At 33.8% G+C, this 19,836-nt stretch overlaps 3 protein-coding genes across 3 annotated transcripts in view; 1 reads left to right on the top strand and 2 right to left on the bottom strand.

Moving 5' to 3' along the window:
- The window catches only part of LOC131430462 (NADPH oxidase 4-like), a 29,960-nt gene extending 22,553 nt beyond the window's left edge, over positions 1–7,407 (bottom strand). The window contains exon 1 of the mRNA XM_058595476.1: positions 7,095–7,407. Coding sequence (XP_058451459.1) covers positions 7,095–7,157 — 63 coding nt within the window. The 5' untranslated portion in view covers positions 7,158–7,407. The remainder of the gene's footprint in view (positions 1–7,094) is intronic.
- A 7,204-nt stretch (positions 7,408–14,611) lies between these two features.
- On the top strand, positions 14,612–17,605 carry LOC131430383 (terminal uridylyltransferase 7-like). Its single transcript, XM_058595316.1, has 5 exons — positions 14,612–14,767; positions 14,828–15,702; positions 15,930–16,540; positions 16,597–16,764; positions 16,821–17,605. Exons 1-5 carry the CDS (start codon positions 14,759–14,761, stop codon positions 17,273–17,275), a joined length of 2,118 nt encoding a protein of 705 aa, XP_058451299.1. The 5' UTR covers positions 14,612–14,758; the 3' UTR covers positions 17,276–17,605.
- LOC131430384 (large ribosomal subunit protein mL51) lies at positions 17,601–18,288 on the bottom strand. Its single transcript, XM_058595317.1, has 2 exons — positions 18,007–18,288; positions 17,601–17,948 (listed from the first exon to the last, which is right to left on the bottom strand). Exons 1-2 carry the CDS (start codon positions 18,201–18,203, stop codon positions 17,660–17,662), a joined length of 486 nt encoding a protein of 161 aa, XP_058451300.1. The 5' UTR covers positions 18,204–18,288; the 3' UTR covers positions 17,601–17,659.
- Between the last annotated feature and the right edge of the window lie 1,548 nt (positions 18,289–19,836).

The raw sequence follows: 19,836 nt of genomic DNA, 5'->3' as shown, positions 1-19,836 counted from the left end.
AGATCTCTCTTCAGGGGCAATTCACCATATCAGGAAATCAGCCATTGTTGCAAAACGCAAAAGCAGTTTTCTTCGCTGTCTTCGAACAGAAATTCAAAACAGAAATCTCAATTTGTTTGGCATCTTTTTTCTGAATAAACTGATGTTTTCTTCGATTTATCAAGCAATAGTGGAGAAACTGCCATTGCGTTTTTCAACAATGATTGTTTCCAGGAGATTGTTTGTAAAACCTTAAACTAATTGTTTCGAAATATGAGATGAACGATGAAGCAGAGATGACCAAGATGAATACTTGCAATTGATTCCGCAGATTTCCTAAAGCGACTTGTTGTTTGTCCTTGTAAGGCTTAATTGTAGACTGAAGACGTTGAAAAATTTAATGGTAAATAATAATGGATTATCGGAAGGAATAAACCTGTTTTGAGCGGTTGTCCATAAGTTGCTTTACCGCTAGTCTGTTGATATTACTTAATCTTGTTTGATGAATGTTCGTAGCATGACAATCACATGATCAATTTTCGATTAACAATTTAGCGATTAAATGAGAAATAATTGAATATTCGAAAGCTCCAATTATCATAGTTGAGTCACCTCATCATTTTACTTAGTACTCGATCTACAATTGACGAATGGCGTTTAGTCAATATCAGAAAGAATTATATGAAAAAATCGCCAATTTTTCTGATCTAGTGGAGTGAACATGAGAAGTGAGTATAAGTATTCTTCTCATCGTTCAAGCCAATGCATAATACAGTAGTAGTAATGGTATTTGAATACCACGATTTCTCATCCAGAAATGGTATTCACGATTTGCTTTTGGTAATTGGTCAAGTAATACAAAGTTGGAATGGAATGATTTGGCTTAAGCAGCTTACAAATGTCATGAATAGCAGCCTAAGCATTATGTTTTTAAGTAATCTACCCTTAAAAAATTACTCGAAGCGGCTGAAGGAACTTCAACATGCTAAACGCAAGAAAAATCTTTTTATTTGACCTTATTATTTCAGCAGCAGAATCCTAAATAAATGCTGAAAAAATCACCATTTTGCGATTTTTTTTTCAGAACAACAACAGCATCATTCGAACAACATTCTGTAATTTTTTCGTGGAAAAATATTGAGAAATAAGTCGGTGAAGAGGTACTTTTGAGAATGCTTCTTAAAAATCATGATTTGCAGTGTCCACTGTATCTCAGCGCAGACTAATCAGAAGTCAACAAATCAACCTGCTATCGAGAAAAACGCGTTTTAAGTTTTTTGTCTATCCAATCAATTTATTACTCCAGGGAGCCCGTAGGACCTAACACTTTCAGAAAATCATATTTTTTCTTTTATAACTTATTATAATGAAACATTTCAAGAATGTTCTGCCAAGTTTCGTAGTCAATCGAAGTAGAATGGGGCTATCCATAAAAGACGTCACGCTTTTTTGACGATTTTTGACTCCCCATCCCCCTTTGTCTCAAATTGTCACAGAAGCAAAGATTCCCCACCCCGCCTATGTCACATGTCACGAATTCAAAATAAATAAAATTCATCTCAATATGTATGACAAACCATACAAATATGAGGGAAAAATCGATTTATTACATGCTGTCATTAGATTAAAAAATATCCCCAAAACTACAAAATCATCGGAATTATTTAATTAATATCAATTATATAAATTAACAAAAGTATTTGGTTGGGATTGATGAAACATTTAAATCATCTGTTTTATTCCTCGTAGGGGTACACAGATACAATATAGTTTTAGGTAAAGTATAATAGTTCCTTAATGTCGCATACAGGGCTAAGAAAATAAAGACCAAAACCTCATCGAAACGAGATCACTGCCGGAGAATCTTTTCATGATCAGATGATCAGTGAATTTTAAATCACATCGATCAATATCGGTACTGACCTTCCGTCACAAGATGGGTAGTGATTTTGAGCTAAAATGATTCTTGATTTATGTAAGTTCAATCATTGGATGATTCGATAAGTTTTGATGTTGGTGGAGGAAAATAACATATGATCAAGATAAGACATGACATGATCCACGTCTGAAATCGTTGATCTCCCGCCCTTTTTCAAATGGAGTACAATTGAATAAACTAGATCAGAATCAGGTAAGAGAAATTCTTATGATATACTATTATCAATGCTAGAAAATCAAATTACTGAAAAAATTGTCAATGCATAACTTAAGTTAAACCGTTGAAGGCATCTTTTTCTTTTTTACTCATATTAGGCAAAGTTATTAATTTCGCTAATTTACTCGTTGATCCGTGCACTTTTGCTGATCACAACAGAAATGATTTCCTGCATCATTCATTTTCGAATTTACAAGAAGAAGCTTTTACATCAGGGGTTCCCAAACTATTTTGTGTCATGGAACCCTTTACTAAAACTAACTTAGGCCTCAGAACCCCATCAACAAATTCCTTTAAAAATTCGATTTCTTGCTTTTTTATTATTGATGTAAAATACTTACCAATTTCTGCGGATGGTCAAATAAACACAACTTTTTTAGCGTAAATATTTCAAATAACTTCTTATATCGAACAATAGGGGGTCGATTTCTAAACCTCGTCGACCCCCATAGTCAGTTTTCGTTTACGTGGACTCCCGCAAAAAGGATATCGAACCCAAGGGGTCTATATCGACCACTTTGGGAATCCCTGTTTTACATCAACGAATACACATGTTCCTATAGAATGTAAACGTTTATTGTGGAGATCTTTTCAGGAAATAGGGCAAAGCAGTAATATAATTAGGTATTTCAAAAATGCGCTCATTGAAAATATTGGACGTCACATTCCAAAAACTTCCCACCGCTGTCAAAAAAGGTCACGTTTTATGAAACACCCCCCTCCCCCTTGCGGCGTGACGTCTTTTATGGACAGCCCCAATAATTAAATAAAGGTCCATAACTTCCAGAGTTTCGTTCCAATAGGCTTGAAAATTTCAATGAATATTCTTGAAATGTTTTACTAAAAGATAATATAAAGAAAATAATGAATGATTTTTCGAAAGTGTTAGACCCTACCCGCCCCTGAAGTCATTAAGCAAGCAATGATCGTGATACCCTATTCAGTACGTGTTTCAAAATAACGAATAACATGCATGTAAAATCTTCACCCAAAACTACTTGTTGCGCGCCAAACAATTTTTCAACGATCTAGTATTCTTTACTTCAACGGCGTAATACTGAGCATCTTCTTGCGTGCCAAACATCAATCGTAGGATCTAGCAAGCATAGGCGACTTTTTCAGCGGAAAAATCCATTGTCCATACAAAACAACTTTATGGATTTTTCCCACTTTTCCTTTTTGTTCCGTTCTTAAGTGATGCGATTACTCGAATGGTCTCTACATATATATATATATATATATATATATATATATATATATATATATATATATATATATATATATATATATATATATATATATATATATATATATATATATATATATATATATATATATATATATATATATATATATATATATATATATATATATATATATATATATATATATATATAAATATATATATATATATATATATATATATATATATATATATATATATATATATATATAGATAGATATATAGATAGATAGATGAGAAAGCCCATTAAACCCATGGCAAACATAAAGTTTATTGAAGCGAGTTTAGCTCATGGTCAATATTAATAGTGAAAAAAAAACTGTTGCGTCGGGTTAAGCCCATGACCAACATGAAGTATGTTGCACCGAGTCAAGCTTATGGTCGATGTTGAACAATTATAAGAGAAACTGTTGCGCGGGTAGAGCCCATAGCCAGCATGAAGTTCATTGCACCAAGTTAAGCTCATAGTCAAAATTGGAAAATTTAAATCACAAATATGTCTTGGTTGTGATTTTTTTTTTTAAATTTAGTTTTCAATGTAGGAAATAGTCTTAGGGTAATACGAAGCAAAAAAACTAAGCAAAATAATGAATTTGTTTCGATTGCTTTTATTTTTTATTTGCTGTCTTTTTGACAGCTGAAACCGCTTACATCTCCTAGCTTACATTGGTCATCCCGCCAGATTTGCTATTTATACAGATTTATCAGTATTGTACAGATTTTTACATGCGCTCACAGATTTAATACAAATTATAGATATTTTCACTGATTTCTTAAATTCAATACAGATTTCACCAAAAGAAAAAAAATACTTTTGCTGTTTTCATTAATTTTTCTTGAGCATGTACAAAAGCTGATTGTGCGCGGTGGGGCCATATTCACATATGTTATTATGGACAACCACAGTTTCTATAATCCAATTTGCTAGACAAATTTTGAGCCACAGATCGCAGTTTTTTTTATCTGATATATCTGATATCTGATATATATATATATATATATATATATATATATATATATATATATATATATATATATATATATATATATATATATATATATATATATATATATATATATATATATATATATATATATATATATATATAAATATATATACATATATATATATATATATATATATATATATATATATATATAGATATATATATATATATATATATATATATATATATATATATATATATATATATATATATATATATATATATATATAAATGCAGAGGTCATTCTTTGTAATCGCATCACGTAAGAACGGATGGATGGATTTACATGATTCCTTTTTTTGTTTGATTAGTTGCTACCCTCGCCTGCTTCGTACAACAAAAAACGTTCTTAATCCACCTAGCAGTGAGATGATACCTTTTTTTTTATCAATTCGCATGTGTTTTTTGCATGAATATTCCTCGGTATTTCAGTTTTCATGAAAGTTTTTTAATGAGCGTCGTTTAAGCGGCAACTTGAGATTTCAATCACTCATTACTCTGGAATGTCGAAACTGCAAATCGGATCGAATTTGAATCTAAAAGTGTGACAATCGATTAAATATTCCATGAGATGTCGAAATAAGTTCCACTTTAGAGTTTACGGTTATTCACGATACTTCCAGATTCGGTATTCAGGAACCAGCATAGCCCAAACCAATTCGTTAGCCATGAATTGACTTGCCGAATAAATTGCAATAGTTTTGAGTCCAACTTTAATGCTTTTAGGGATTGTCATCCTCTATATCGGTTTGAATTTCAAAAAAGTTTATTTTAATTTCAATTTTTGTTTATTAAATTCGATTTGGCTTTTTTGAGAAAACGATTGAGTTATGAGAAACGATTCGATACTGGAACCGGAATTCGAAAATTGGTGTAGCCGAAGTCAGATAAATTCACCTGAGTAGCTGTATAGTTTACATTTGTTTTAAAATGTTTGAAAATCAGTGTAGATATATTTGAGAAATCGTAGTAAGGATCAAAATTTTGGGTACCTTCCGAATCGAAAACTGAATATCACTAAATCTGAAATACGTTTATTTGGTTATCGACTATCCAAATCTGCGATAAACCTGATTAATTTATGTGAAATAGACATTTTTATACCAATCACCCTGTATCCCCGAAACCGGAAGTTATATCTGACTGAAAAACACGATGTTTTACAGAATCTTAAAACTTTTCATTTGAATATTAGATGATTCTTAGATTTCAATTGAATCTTGTTTTAGCTGTAACTTCTTCATTTTTCAAAAGGTACGGATGGGATAGCCATCAATCTGTAAGTTTTAATAACAGCTTTAAAATAAAAATTATCAAAAAAAAATTAAAACCCTTATTTTTTTTTATTTAACTTTTTCGGATTGTTTTGTAATTATTGAGAAAAAAATCAAAAAAAATTTTCAGTGTATATTTTTTTTTTTGAGTGCCCAATCGATTCCTTACAACTTCTTCCTGAACGTCATTTTTGTACAATTAACGCTTTCCGAGTTACAACGATTAGAAATCTCGACGAACTTCTTCGAATGGAATAAGGGTGTAGAAAGTTGTGTTCTTCCAGCAATTATTGGCTGCAAGTAATATAAATCAATATAAATATGGTATTGTTTTGAATTTGAAAATACTTCCATCTTTCTAATACATATTCCATGTTCGAATGATTATGTTGCCAAAAACGAACCGTGCTAAAATCGAAACGTCATGAAAAAGGGTGCTGTGTATAGTTTTTTAGGTGCTAAGAAACAATTGCATGAAACAGTATTGAAAATCGTGTTTCGCTTTGCTCCGAAACATCGCTTTATCACCAAGCGCGTAAAACTCCTACTACTGGAATAGAGGGAAAAGTCGCTTACACAAAAACATCAAAATCTCCGTTTAACATGAATGAATTTTAGCAATCGAAAGCTTGTTGGATAGCTATTACCGTGCGGAATCTAAGTAAAAAAAACATATTCTGTTTTTAAAGCTAATTGTGACAATATTTCCAAAAAACTGAAAATTTTGTTTTAAAACTTTGTATAACCCAAAAAGTAAACATCCGATCACAAAAAAAATCAATTGCGTTTAGGGCGACGAAAAGACTTCTTATTTGCGACTGGTTTAATCGAAATCTGTCCAGTCAATTCTGAGATCTCGACCTATTTATTGACAACACACACACATGCACACTCGGATATTTGCTCAGTTCATCGAGCGGAATCGATTGGTATATGAAATTTGGCTCTAGGAAAGTTTTTCTCAAGTTTGAGCGAATTCTATATCTATTTTTTATATTGATTAAAAAGGTAAAATGAACGAATATTTCGTAAGAAGCTATTTTCACCGAACCGTATTACCGTGCACTTCGTTGTGTTTTTTCGCCAAGATCTAAATTATGTTTCGAGTGTGTTTTTTTATGAGGAAGGAAAAAATGATAAATTGATTGAAATTTCATAAATTTTTAGGTTTTTGCGATTGATTCACAATTGAAAACCTGTTAATAACAGAATGACTCGACACAGGGTTCCGGAAGCCTCGGAGCCAGGTTTAATGGGTTTAATTCACTGAAACTTCTGAAGCATCGCTTAAAATTTCAGTTCATTTCAACTATTTTAGCATAATTGAAAATACGATGCATCTGTTTTGAATAATTTGTTCTACAATTCAGATTAGATTAGAATCGATCACATCAGCACAGTTCCGGGCGTTGTATCACACAATAAATCATACTTACCGCCAAAAAATATTTGAACATAAAATTTCTCGTTGTGTGGTAAATCTTCCCGGTGCGCTCCATGCTGTCCGAGCATCAATGCAGTTGTCTGAGACTGCTCAGGCTGACCAAGATAGAATCTGTTTTTTTTAACTAGTGCGATATTTTTGGATAAATCAACATTATAAGACCTGTTTCGCGTTTGGCTACTACTGAAATCGAGGATCGATTGGCATCGGCCAGATGGTCCAAGAGCGATTTCTTCGCAAACGTATTGCACTGTTTACAGTGGCGCAAGTCAACAATGTTCGATTTCAATTGAAACGCCACATGTTTGCAGCTGGAGCACTTGATTCCGTTGGAAAATGTTTTAGATATAATTAAAACAATATTGTCACTTGTGTGACACTATATATTCGAATTAAACTCGTTTGTTGTCATGTATTATTGTTAAATCTCACATTTTGGAAGTATGCTCGATTGGAGCCATAAATCCTCACTAATCCATGATGTTCGATTTTATTTTTTTTTTTACTTAGAAAATTAAGTGCGTTATGTGTTTTTCGAAACTTATTAATCATAAAATAACCAGAACTCGTGAAGTAAATCACTACTCAAACACACGCATGTTATGAAAACTAATTATTCCATTAAAACTTCAAACAATTTTAGATACTTTCTTCTACAAATTCAAAACCGTTCGTAGCAGCATGACATACGCGAATGCTCTAATTCGCATTTTGTTCTGCTGTGAATGGGCCACTGACTCACGGATGAAAATTTAGTCGAAAAACATTTCTTCACAATGTTAAATAGATTACTTTCAGCATTATTGATCGAAACGGAGAACTGTAATCGGTGCTAAAATATTTGGTATAGAAAATATTACTGTGGAAAATGAGAAACAGTGTCAGTAGATTAGATAATTGAGCTCACGCTTTTTACCTTTTTTTACGAGAAAGAGCAGAACCCGTTCTCAAAACCAACGTTTGAAATAATAAAATAAATTGGTACGACTATCGAATATGGTTACAAGCGATTTATTTGGGATTTGTGTTACTGAAACCGCCCTAAAATCAGTTTTTCTGTAGTCGATGTGTAAGTTGTATGTTGATTAACTTCAAAATTGTGGGAATTTTCCCATGCCGTTTTGGTATGTGATGTAAATAATAAAATATTTTTAACTAATTCAAGACAGTATAATACATGATGAATAAATGCACGAAGATTTCCAAATCAGCTTTATCGGCGAAAAAATAATTGATTCCCTGAATTTAGTTAGTTATTATTAAGACCAATTAAAAAAGGGGTGGATAATGTCATAGAAACAACTGGAGGGCGTGAATACGAACAAAACTGGTATGCTTCTTTCACATTTTGAAATATCAATAAGAAAATTATTATCGTATTAGTTGATTGAGTGTGTAAATTTTGCCAATTCTACGTCCAGAACTGTAACGGTACTGAAATATGACTTATTGCCGACAAACTAATTCTACCGGATAAATAACGCCGAACAAATGAGAGTAAAACCATTGCCATTGCTGTTGTTTTCTGTGGATTTATATTCAGATTCAGTGAAGGAAAACGTCGCATATTTTTTTGGGAATATTTTAATAGTGCTAAAATCACGATTTGTGAAATTTATCTGATGTCTGAAATTCAAACCTTGAATTTTGTGTCAGAATATTCGCTGAATCTGAACTCTGGTTACATATGAAGAACTTAAATTAAGGCATTAAATTCTGTTCCAAACCTAGTCATGAAACCAGTTTCATAATCTATCTTCTATATATATATAAAAATGCATAGATCATTCTTTGTATTCGCATCACTTAAGAATGGATGGACGGATTTACATGAATCTTTTTTTGTTTGATTAGTTTCTACCCCCACCGGGTTCGTACATAAAAAACTCTTCTTAATCCACCTAGTGGTGTGAAAACGCCTTTCTCTTCTTTCATAACAGTCTCATGAAAATATATATTTCATCATTTTATTAAATAATTTCGGATACTAATGTTGACACCAATTGGATCAGATTGATTCGAGTAGTTCACAAAAGCATGTTTCAGTGTTTATGTCACACAGTTAGCATCATTTTTCCAAACTAGTGCTTGACATTTGCGTTGCCAATTTGTATGAGAAGAGTGATGCTAATCTAAAAAAACCCTTCTTATTCCACTTAGTATATATCTTGAAAAATCACCATCTTAGAATTGCATGAAACGTCGAGATTTAGTGTCATCTTGAAAAAAAAATTTTTTTTTGAAAAAATCGAATGTCGAATTTTTTTTTTTAATAACACTAAATCTCGACGTTTCATGCAATTTTAAGATTTTTGGCATCAACAAAAATTTTCGATTTCGGAAATTTCATGTGGTGCTTTTTCAAGATCGAAAATTTTCAAACTTTAACAGCTGGGCTGCACCCCGTTAAGCCATGTCCGATTTAGCTCAAATTTTGCATGATGACTTTTTTCGAGGTGCTTAAACTTTTAAACAGTAGCGCTTTACGAAATTAGAGGTGATCCCAAAATATTGGCACCCTTATGTACATTAGAGCGGTAAAAAACAACGTGTTCTGTCGGTTACGTCACTTATACCAATATATCTCCGGAACCAAAAGTCACAACCATTTGGTCTTCGAACTTGATCAATGGTCCGATAGTAGCTTTCAAACGAGCATAAGTTTGTTAAAGTCGGTTCAGCCATCTCTGAGAAAATTGAGCGCGTGAAAATACAACGCGTTTTGTCGGTTACGTCACTTATACAATCATATCTCCGGAACCAAAAGTCATAGCCATTTGATCTTTGAACTTGATCAATGGCCCGACAGTAGCTTTCAAACGACACACACACACACACACACACACACTTACACACACATACACATACACACAAAGAGACATTTTCCGATCTCGTCGAACTGAGTCGAATGGTGTATAACATTATGGGTCTCCGAGGCTCCGTTCAAAAGTCGGTTTTTCCAGCAATTCTAATACCTTTTTATAGAGAAAGACAAAAATGAGGAAAACTTTCCGGAAAAGTGGGAAAAATCCATGAAGTTGTTTTGTATGGACAATGGAATTTCCACTGAAAAAGTCGCCAACGGTTGCTAGATCACCGATAGGTGTTTGGCGCGCAACGAGTTGCATAAGTGCTTGGCCGGCGAAGGAAAGAATACTAGATCGTTGAAAAATTTGTATGGCGCGCAACGAGATGTTTTGTGTGGAGATTTCACATGTATACTTGATCCTTCCAATTTGTCATTTCGAGCCACGTGTTTAAAATTGGGTATCGAAATTATTGCGAAATTAAAAAGATGGTGCTGTAGAAACGATAAGATTGAACAGTAATGAAATTTTCTTAGCATTTTTCTTTCAAAAAAAATTTAGATTACACTGAGCGCACATAATAGGTGGTAATTAAATACCGATGTTCGAGATGATTACCATTATGGATTAACACTGGCATTTTATATTTTAAATTATGTGAAATATGTTCAAATTGGTAAAATCTATATCGAATTGAAATTGAAGCGAAGTCTCTCCAACCCACCAAAAATTCCACAGTATCCGAAAAGTATTATTTTCTTACTGCTTTACAGTACTCATGGCACTTTTTGGCAACTTGAACGGACATATTGGAGAGAAACGTTAACCACTTAGTCGTTTCACAGTACGTGAAAATATCCACTTTATTAGAGCTCTAAAGTACGCATGGTACTTTTTGATATTATGAAATTTTGCTTTGCCGAACTGTAACTGGTTTTTTGAAATATATAAGCGGTTACAGTTTCGTTCCACGGGAATGATTTTCGTCAAGTTTTATATTGTGGTGTGTACGAAATAATCGGTGGGATCGGTGGCGTTACATCGTGATCAGTGTCGGGATAAAATCAAAATTTCGAAAATCGCGACTGAACAAGTGATTTTTAGACAAAAATATCATCGATCAGAAAACTCACTGCAGAAAAGTTTAGTACTGATTTTTTGACAACGCGATTCTTACTGAAACTGATTTCGCAAAAAAAATCAGTTATGAAAAGTTCTTTAGCGAACGAACATTCTGCTCGGTTTAAGAAAAAACTTCGCACATTGAATACATTTTTTTTATTTGTTTAAGGACCTTTTAAACTTTGTCATTCAGGTCCGTACATTGAATACATCTTATATGAATGAACTTTCATAGCCATTGTATCTCGACTCTGTAGAATACATGATGAATAAATTCCCCGATGAACAAAAACTGAGCCTTTCTGATTTTATTGGGTTTAATCTAACTAGTGCAGTGTAATCATCAGCCAGTTGGAATGAAAACAGCCTTTCGTCGCTATAATCTCTATTTGGAAAGTGGCAAAATATGTTTTTTTCATATTAACCAATAAAATAAATGAAAATATTTCAGTCTTTGTTTCTAAGTTGCGGCTCAGATGCAAACATCAGTAGACATTTTTTATTCAATAAAATATAATAATTAATCTTGCACGAATCACTTCGGTATCGAACTGAAGCGTAGAGGGAATTTGGCATCGCAGTATCATCGGAGACTTTTCTCACTTTAGATTATCACTATAGCGATATTTTTTCGGGTAAAAATTCGTCATCAAAATTCGCTGACACAAAAAATCACTTGTGAACTTCGAGGTTCAAAGTTTTTTGGGTGGTTGTTTTATGAAAGAAAATATTCAGTCACTGAGTTTTTTCAGAAAATCTCTTGAACTGATTTTTTTTCGAGTGATAGTGAATTGAACTTTTTCTGATCATGATTTTCCCAACACTAATCGTGAGCAAAAATTCACATGAAAAATAAGGCGAATTTGGGCAGCATTGGGTTCGTGTCGAAATAATAAAGAGTTGAATACAATAAAGTGGGTATACTAAGAAATCGTTCATTTTCTAAGGTGACTGACGTTAATAATGCTCAACTCTGCTCAACAAAATTCATTGATATTGCTGAAGTAATATTGGTTTATTTATTTGGTAAAATTATTTTCGTTGTCGAGTGAATGTCCAGTAGTTTCTTATTTCAACAGTTTTTTCATCTATAATGAGATTCGACCGCGCTCTCTCATGTGGTGAATTACGTTTTGGTATTGGCAAAGATATCGAGAACACTTGAATGTTTTCTTGTTTTCAATCGTTCTCTAGAAGGATAATCTATGCTTGCTACTAAACTGAAGCACCCACTTGTACGCGGCGGGCAGATTTCCCCCCAGACGGCTGGCTATGTCTGCCAGCCATTTTTACCGGAATTCTGTCAGAATTCTGGCAAAAGTCTGGCAACAATGCAACAACCGTTTCCTGCAGAGAATTTCGCCTACTGGTTATGTTAAGGCTGTTTCAACGGTTATGTTTCGGTCGGATTCTTTCCATATAAGATTGGCAGAACCGTTTTGAATCGGTTCTAAATTTTTAGCATCTTGGTTTTATTTTTTCAATGAGAAAATACATATAAAAGGCAATAAGTTATTGCCCATCATATATACTAATTATGGAAAATGTTATTGCCAATAACATTACTTTTCCACTACCAAACATATCCACATTTAAATCTCATCTACATCCTCTCATGAATCGTTTTTTGTATGTACATGCGGGATTGACGAATATCAAATAAAGTCGAAAAAAAAAGAAAAAAATGAAGAAGACAGAAATAAACAAGCAACGGACGGCGAGATAATGACGCAATTTCGCCTGGATAATTTTGACAGCAGCCGGAATGCGGCCAACCTTCTGACGGTTGCCGGAATTCCTCACAGCTTGGATGTCTGTGCTACTAGGTAAATGTGATATGCATACCTACTACATTTTATCTATGAAACACATAACTTTCACGGAATTACGCATTAAATAGCTACTAAATGCCAGTCAATTGAGAACTACGTGAACGAAGGGGTGGAAAATATTCACATAACCATTTCACGTGATTTTTCAAGTATTTCGAACGTGAATTTTTATTTAAGTGTTAGAAGAGAGTATGTAGGTATATTGAAATGTGTGAATATTAGATCATTTTTTGGCAGTGTGTAAATCAACTTCGTGCGCAGCGTTGCCAGATCATTTTTCCAAAAATCTGTCTCAGACTCAAAAATTTGTCCGGGTCTACTATCTACAGCCTGTGGACAACTTGACAGCTCCCATACATCGAGAATATAAGTAAAAGTTTTGGTTCTCTGGCTCCACAATGGCGTCTTAAATAGAATAATATTTGGAAATAACGTATATGTTTTTCGACAATCTGTGGTTTAAATTTTTATATTTAAATAAGTAAAATAAATGTTGCTAGCGTTTCTTGAAATTACTAAAATTATTATGAAGATAAGTTACTATGGTTTAGTATAAGTATAATTTTTCTCTTTTCATCAATAGAAGGTTTAAAAGTAGTTCATCACATTTCAATGAACAATGAACGTGAAGTGATGTATTCTACTGCAACTTGAAGAACAATACTGCTAATTTGCAAACCAAGATTAAATCTATGGTTTCCTTACCTTTATCCGAGTCGTTAGATCATCCAATGATAACAAATACTCCTAGAAAATGGATACTAATTCCTTGCATTTAATTGATACGACTAAATACGTTATGTACCCTTTGGTCACACACCACATTTAAAAAAAACACTTCATTTCTAACTCTGTCAATTACTATTAATAGTTATCTTTTTAGACCAACGAGAAGACGTTGGGCAGAGTGAATTAAAAGATAAAAAGATTACAAAATACGCATGACGTGCGTTATTGATGAGTTTGTTGCTATGCAGCGCTGTTAGAAAAATTCGCAATATTTTCATCACATTCAGGAGTTCTTGCGTGAGTCACAATATGAGAATTACGCTCCTTTTTAATATATTGCTGGACGCAAACACAGTGACAGTAAATAACGTAATGAAGTACTGGTTTCTCTTGTAATCTTTGTGTTTCGTAATTCATTGCATCCGGATTTTTTAGGTACACTTGCGCTGTCCTGAATTCAGTGAAATACATATGAAACAGGCTCATTTCTGTCAGGTTGTGTATGGGTTGACTATAGACAAGAAAATTTTGACCGGGCTTCATTTTCAGTGACCAAAAAAAACCAACAAAAAGGTCTTACCATCTATCGTCTTGAGGCCAAACGCGAGAAATCTGATAAAATTTGTAAAATCTGGCAAAAGATCTGGTTAGTTAGAGTGTCTGGCTCAACGAGAAAAATCTGGCATTTGCCAGATAAACCTGGCAACGCTGGTGCGTGACAATTCTCGGTTAATTTTTCAAAAGGGCGTATAAGCAAGTGACAGTTTCTCTTTGTTTACTTTCTCTTCTATTAATTACCAAGCGGTTTCCACGTTTATCACTCAACTCTTTGCATGAAATGATACCCGAAACTTTCGGCTTTCAAACAGAATAGTGATATCAAAGAAAATTTTTTTAATCACATCACAATAATCGAAAGAGAGAGTGATTAAAGAGAAACTGTCACGCGTATACGCCCTAATGAAAAGTCAACCGAGAATTTTGTTTACTTATTTACTTCGTTTGTTTTAGATTCTATTTAGATTTAATGCCATTATGTAAATACAAACTAAATGGTCTTTGATTTGTATTCAATGTGTGTCACGTTATAGTTTTCAAACTTGTATTCTCAAACAATTTTTGTGCCAAATCTAATTCATATTCAATTTTATTTTTTGACAAGCATAATGCAAGAGGTAAATCCTGTTTTTCGCAGGAGTGGGTATTTTTTTCTCTATCATTTTTTTTCATTTTAGCTATTTCTAATGAATTGGGAAATACATAGTTTGACAGAGAAATTACAATCGTATAAAAAAACGTTGACTAAAATTGACATTAAAACTGTTTCATTTATTGATCAGTTAACCGACACTATTGCTTCATTCTTGACAAATAAATTAGTCGAACCAACGGAAACGTGGGACGCGGGATGCAAAGCCATTTTCAACAATTATACCTTCTCACATACTATCAATTGCAAGCACTGTGGACGATCGGTGAGAACTACAAAACCGGGGTTAGTGAAACATTTAAAAGAGCACAATCTTCCTGATTTAAAACAGTCAGGAAGCTCACTACCTATTGCGCAAAATGGCACTGCTTCAAACTCCACGAAGTCTGGTAGCATTGGAAATAAAAAAGGCCCTGCTTCAAACTCGACGAAGTCTGGTAGCATTGGAAATAAATCTGGAAATAAAAAAGGCACTGCTTCAAACTCGACGAAGTCTGGTAGCATTGGAAATAAATCTAATACTGATCATAGTAAGAAATTGGTTCAAAATTTAAAACAATCAGCAAGCTCACTACCTATTGCGCAAAATGGCACTGCTTCAAACCCCACAAAGTCTGGTAGCATTGAAAATAAAAAAGACACTGTTTCAAACTCGACGAAGTCTGGTAGCATTGGAATTAAATCTGGAAATAAAAAAGGCTCTGCTTCAAACTCGACGAAGTCTGGTAGCATTGGAAATAAATCTAATACTGATCATAGTGAGGAATTGGTTCAAAATTCAAAACAATCAAATGCTTCAAACTCTTCAAAGTCTGGTAGCATTGAAAATAAATCTGATACTGCATCAAAGGGATCCCAAGATTCAACGTGTCGAGATCAAACGGATTCCAAAATTCAAAGGTATATATTCCAAAATTCAAAGGTATATATATCATTAGCGGCCCACACGAGAATTATTTTTGTCATTTTTAATGATGACTAAGTAATGATGTATTTCAAATTTAATAGAAAACTCGTCATTATTGCACCATACACGTTCATTAAAATGATATTATTTATTACTAATGACATTTTTAATGACTCGTGTAAGGGCCGCTAATATTGTAATCTATTTTTATTTTTCGTAGCTCGAAGTCGGCAAAAACTACCAAAGACGACAACAAGTTGGAAATTACGAAAAAAACACCAAGGCAGAGGCGCAAGTTTAGTCGTTCCCGTGATGGTCTAAATCTCGAATCAGGTTGCATACCCAGTTATGATATATGTTTGTCGAAAAAGATGACTAAGTTCCTCGGAAGGCAACCAATTGATTTTCTGAAAGACCAGTTAAAAATATGTAGTGAGATTGTAAATTCTTCTGCTCATGAAAAGATAGCAGACAATTTAATAGAGCTGTTCAAGGAAAATTTCCCCAAGATGAAGGTTTATATGTTCGGATCTCGAATAACAGGACTTGCTAACAAGGGGAGTGATTTGGATTTGTTTCTCGACGCGGAAGATTGCTACGATGGCAAAATATATTCCAAAACCAGACAGGCTACACTTATTTATTTGCTCGACGAGGTGTTATCCAGGTCCAAGGATTGGAGCAAGTTAGCAGCGGTAACCGGCGCGAGAACGCCGATTCTACGTGCTCGGTATAAACCGGAAAAAATTTATTGCGACATATCATTCGCCAACGGCCTGTCTTGTCGCAACACAATGTTAATACAGTATTTATTTGAATTACAACCGATATGTAATACATACTCGATATGCTATAAATTCTCGAATAATAGATTTTTCTTTTGTCAGTTCATCGAATAGTTCTCTACCTGAAAAAATGGGCAAACTTTTTACACATTGGAGGTTTGAACAGCTATACAATAACATTGTTAACAATGTTCTATTTGCAAGATAAAAAACTACTGCCTTCTGTGTACGATCTTCAAAAGGATGTCACAAATCAGTTGTATATAACACGTAAATAATCTGGACCCATTGATGCATTGAATTCATCGATTTTTTTTTATTAACAGATTGGCGCTCAGATTTCGATAAAAAGACCCTGGACGAGTTAGGAATTCAATTGGTTCCAGATTCGGCAGTAGAGACCTACTTGCTAGGATTTTTCACGTTCTATGGGACGCGCTTCTGTTTTGAAACTCAGGTGGTTTGCACCTATCTAGGATGGTCCCCACAGAAAAGAGTTTTTGACCCAGAAGAGCAAAAAGTTCCTGAGCAAATGGAATCGTTGCGTGATTACTACAAATTGGGAGGTTCTGAGAGAGAAGTTTTAGCGTATACTAAACCGATTGTTGTTCAGGATCCATTCGATTTGATCCATAATGTGGCAAAGGGTATTAGTCCAACCAATGCCAGTAAATTACGGTATTATTGCGCTAAGACGGCACAATTACTAGATGAAAAACATACTCAAATAAGTAATAATAATAATAATAATAATAACAGTGTTCTAGAAAACGGCTTATGAAACAATGCTTTTATAACAAATAATTTTATTGCAACTGATTAAATTCATCTTTAAGTAAAGACACACATCATTTCATTCGAAATCTTGTTATTTTATATCATTTTCTTGTGTTTCGCATTAGTAACGCAAATTAACTGTCTTACTTTTTTGTGTGCGCCGAAACAACAGATTGTGATCATTTATTTTAAAGCTTCCTAGAATCAAAGAACCATTGCAGTTAAGATTGGGGAGCTGATATTAGCATTGTAAATCGGATTATTAGAACCCATAGAACTTTACCCATTATCATAAACATACACAATTTAAACAAACAAAAAAAATAAGCTCTAATTAAATGTAATATTTATTGAAACTATTTTCTTCGAGGCTATCTTCAACAATATTTTATATGTTTGACGGTCCGGTCTTGGTTTTCCTATTGAGAAACCGGTAGAGATAAGAAATCCGCTTTTCCATGTCGCGCCACTTGGTTGGCCGAGCCACAGGATAGATCGTTTGACTAAGCATCTTCCGTTTACGCAGCAACACTTGGTATTCATTGCCGGAAACACCTCGCAGCCACGATGGAACCGAATAGAGAACTCGTGTCGGGTGGAGTTTGTCGTTGCCCAGGATATCGATGTAGTCATTCTGGCCAAACAGAGCTCGTTTTTCGCACCATGCGTTCTTGGGTCTAGTGAAAATTGCACAATTTAAATTTTAGTAATTTTAGGTGATTTTTTAAAATTTACCTATATTCTGGCATCGGCAGTTTCTGTCCATTGTCAAGGTGTGGAAGTAGTCCTCGTTGAAGGATTCCCTCTTTGTAACCATACCGGCGTACGAGTGGTCCACGAGCTATTTTCTCCGCATGATACCGGAATCGAACTGGCATAACGTAAGGCTGCCATGTTCTGGCGATAGTTACGATTCTACTCGTCAGGTTCATTACAAAATTGAATAAAACATTTATCAAAACAAACCTACGAAGAACTGTCTTACCAGATGATCGACAGCATGGGCAGCGTTGCCAGGTTGCCAGATTTGTCTGACAAGTGCCAGATTTTTCTCGCTTCGCCAGACACTCAAACTAATCAGATCTTTTGCCAGATTTTGTCAGATCTTGCTAGATTGTTACGGCTTTGGCCTCTATACGATAGGTGGGAAGACCTTTTTTGGCTCACTGAAAAGGAAGCCCGGCAAAAATTTCCTTGTAAATAGTAGACCCAGACAAATCCAGATAAATTTTTGTTTTGAGAGATTAATGAAAAATAGCCTGGCAACTCTGAGCATGTAAAAGATGTTAAATCTAGACCGAATTTACATACCAACTTATCTGAATGCGATAGCTTCATTTAGTTTTATAATTGCTAATTTTTTTTATGTTGCAAAAAATATTCTCTGTAGAATATCAGTTCAAACTAATATCTGACATTGTACTTTGCAAAATATGAGTTCAAACTATTATCGGCAAATGCGACAAAATAATAATGATACTCGAAAACGATAATAAGCGAGAGCATTTTGCTGATATGACGTTTTGAATCAAATAGCTATTAATGTCATCTATTCTGTTTTTGGCCGCTTTATTTGAGATCTGAGCCGATGAGATAACCAAAGCACGAAAGGCAAAAGCCAAACCGACGAACAAAGTGCACACCCGCATAATACGGTTAAAAGTAAATACTCATTAGCGGCCCTTACACGAGATTTATTTTTGTCATTTTCAATGATGACTTAGTAATGGTATTTCAAATTTGCATAAGCGGCCCTTACACGAGTCATTAAAAATGTCATTACTAAAAAATAATATCATTTTAATAGCGGCCCTTACACGAGTCATTAAAAATGTCATTACTAAAAAAATAATATCATTTTAATGACCGTGTAATGATGCAGTAATGACGATATTTCTATCAAATTTGAAATACATCATTACTTAGTCATCATTAAAATGACAAAAATAATTCTCATGTAAGGGGCGCTATAGAAAACTCGTCATTAGTGCACCATACACGTTCATTAAAATGATATTATTTTTAAGTAATGACACTTTTAATGATCGTGTAGACGTCTGCTATAGTTCACGGTTCACGAAAAAGTGAAGTTTCCTTTAATGCTCCTGTCGAGGCTCCTGTATACTCAGTTCACAGTATATAATGTTATGTATTTACATATTAGAAAATAGGTACAACTAATAATAAGGTGGGAAATACAAGATGTACTCGAGAGGGTGGACACTTCACAATCAAATCACAAATTAATATGAACATCTGTGAAATCCATTTATATTATAATTTGAAACCAATTTGAACTGATATTCAATTTTTTTTCAATGACTGAGTGGAAACATATATTGGAGAAGCCAAATGAATGAAAAACTTACAGAAAAGATGATTTATTGGAAAAAGATACGCTCAGAGACAGTATCTTATTGAAGGCAGTAATGGCACCATGAAACTTTACTGTCAAACTGAGAGTTGTATGAACCGACTTGACGTTGCATATTGGGCGTTGAAACTCCATGTCAAATTATAAAGTCTCCAATTTCAAACTAGAAAAATATATGATATTACAATTCA

The sequence above is a fragment of the Malaya genurostris genome, chromosome 2 (assembly GCF_030247185.1).
Source record: "Malaya genurostris strain Urasoe2022 chromosome 2, Malgen_1.1, whole genome shotgun sequence".
In the NCBI taxonomy this organism is placed as follows: Eukaryota; Metazoa; Arthropoda; class Insecta; order Diptera; family Culicidae; genus Malaya; species Malaya genurostris.
The sequence above is the reverse complement of the archived record's forward strand: the minus strand, read 5'-3'. Positions and strand labels throughout refer to the sequence as shown.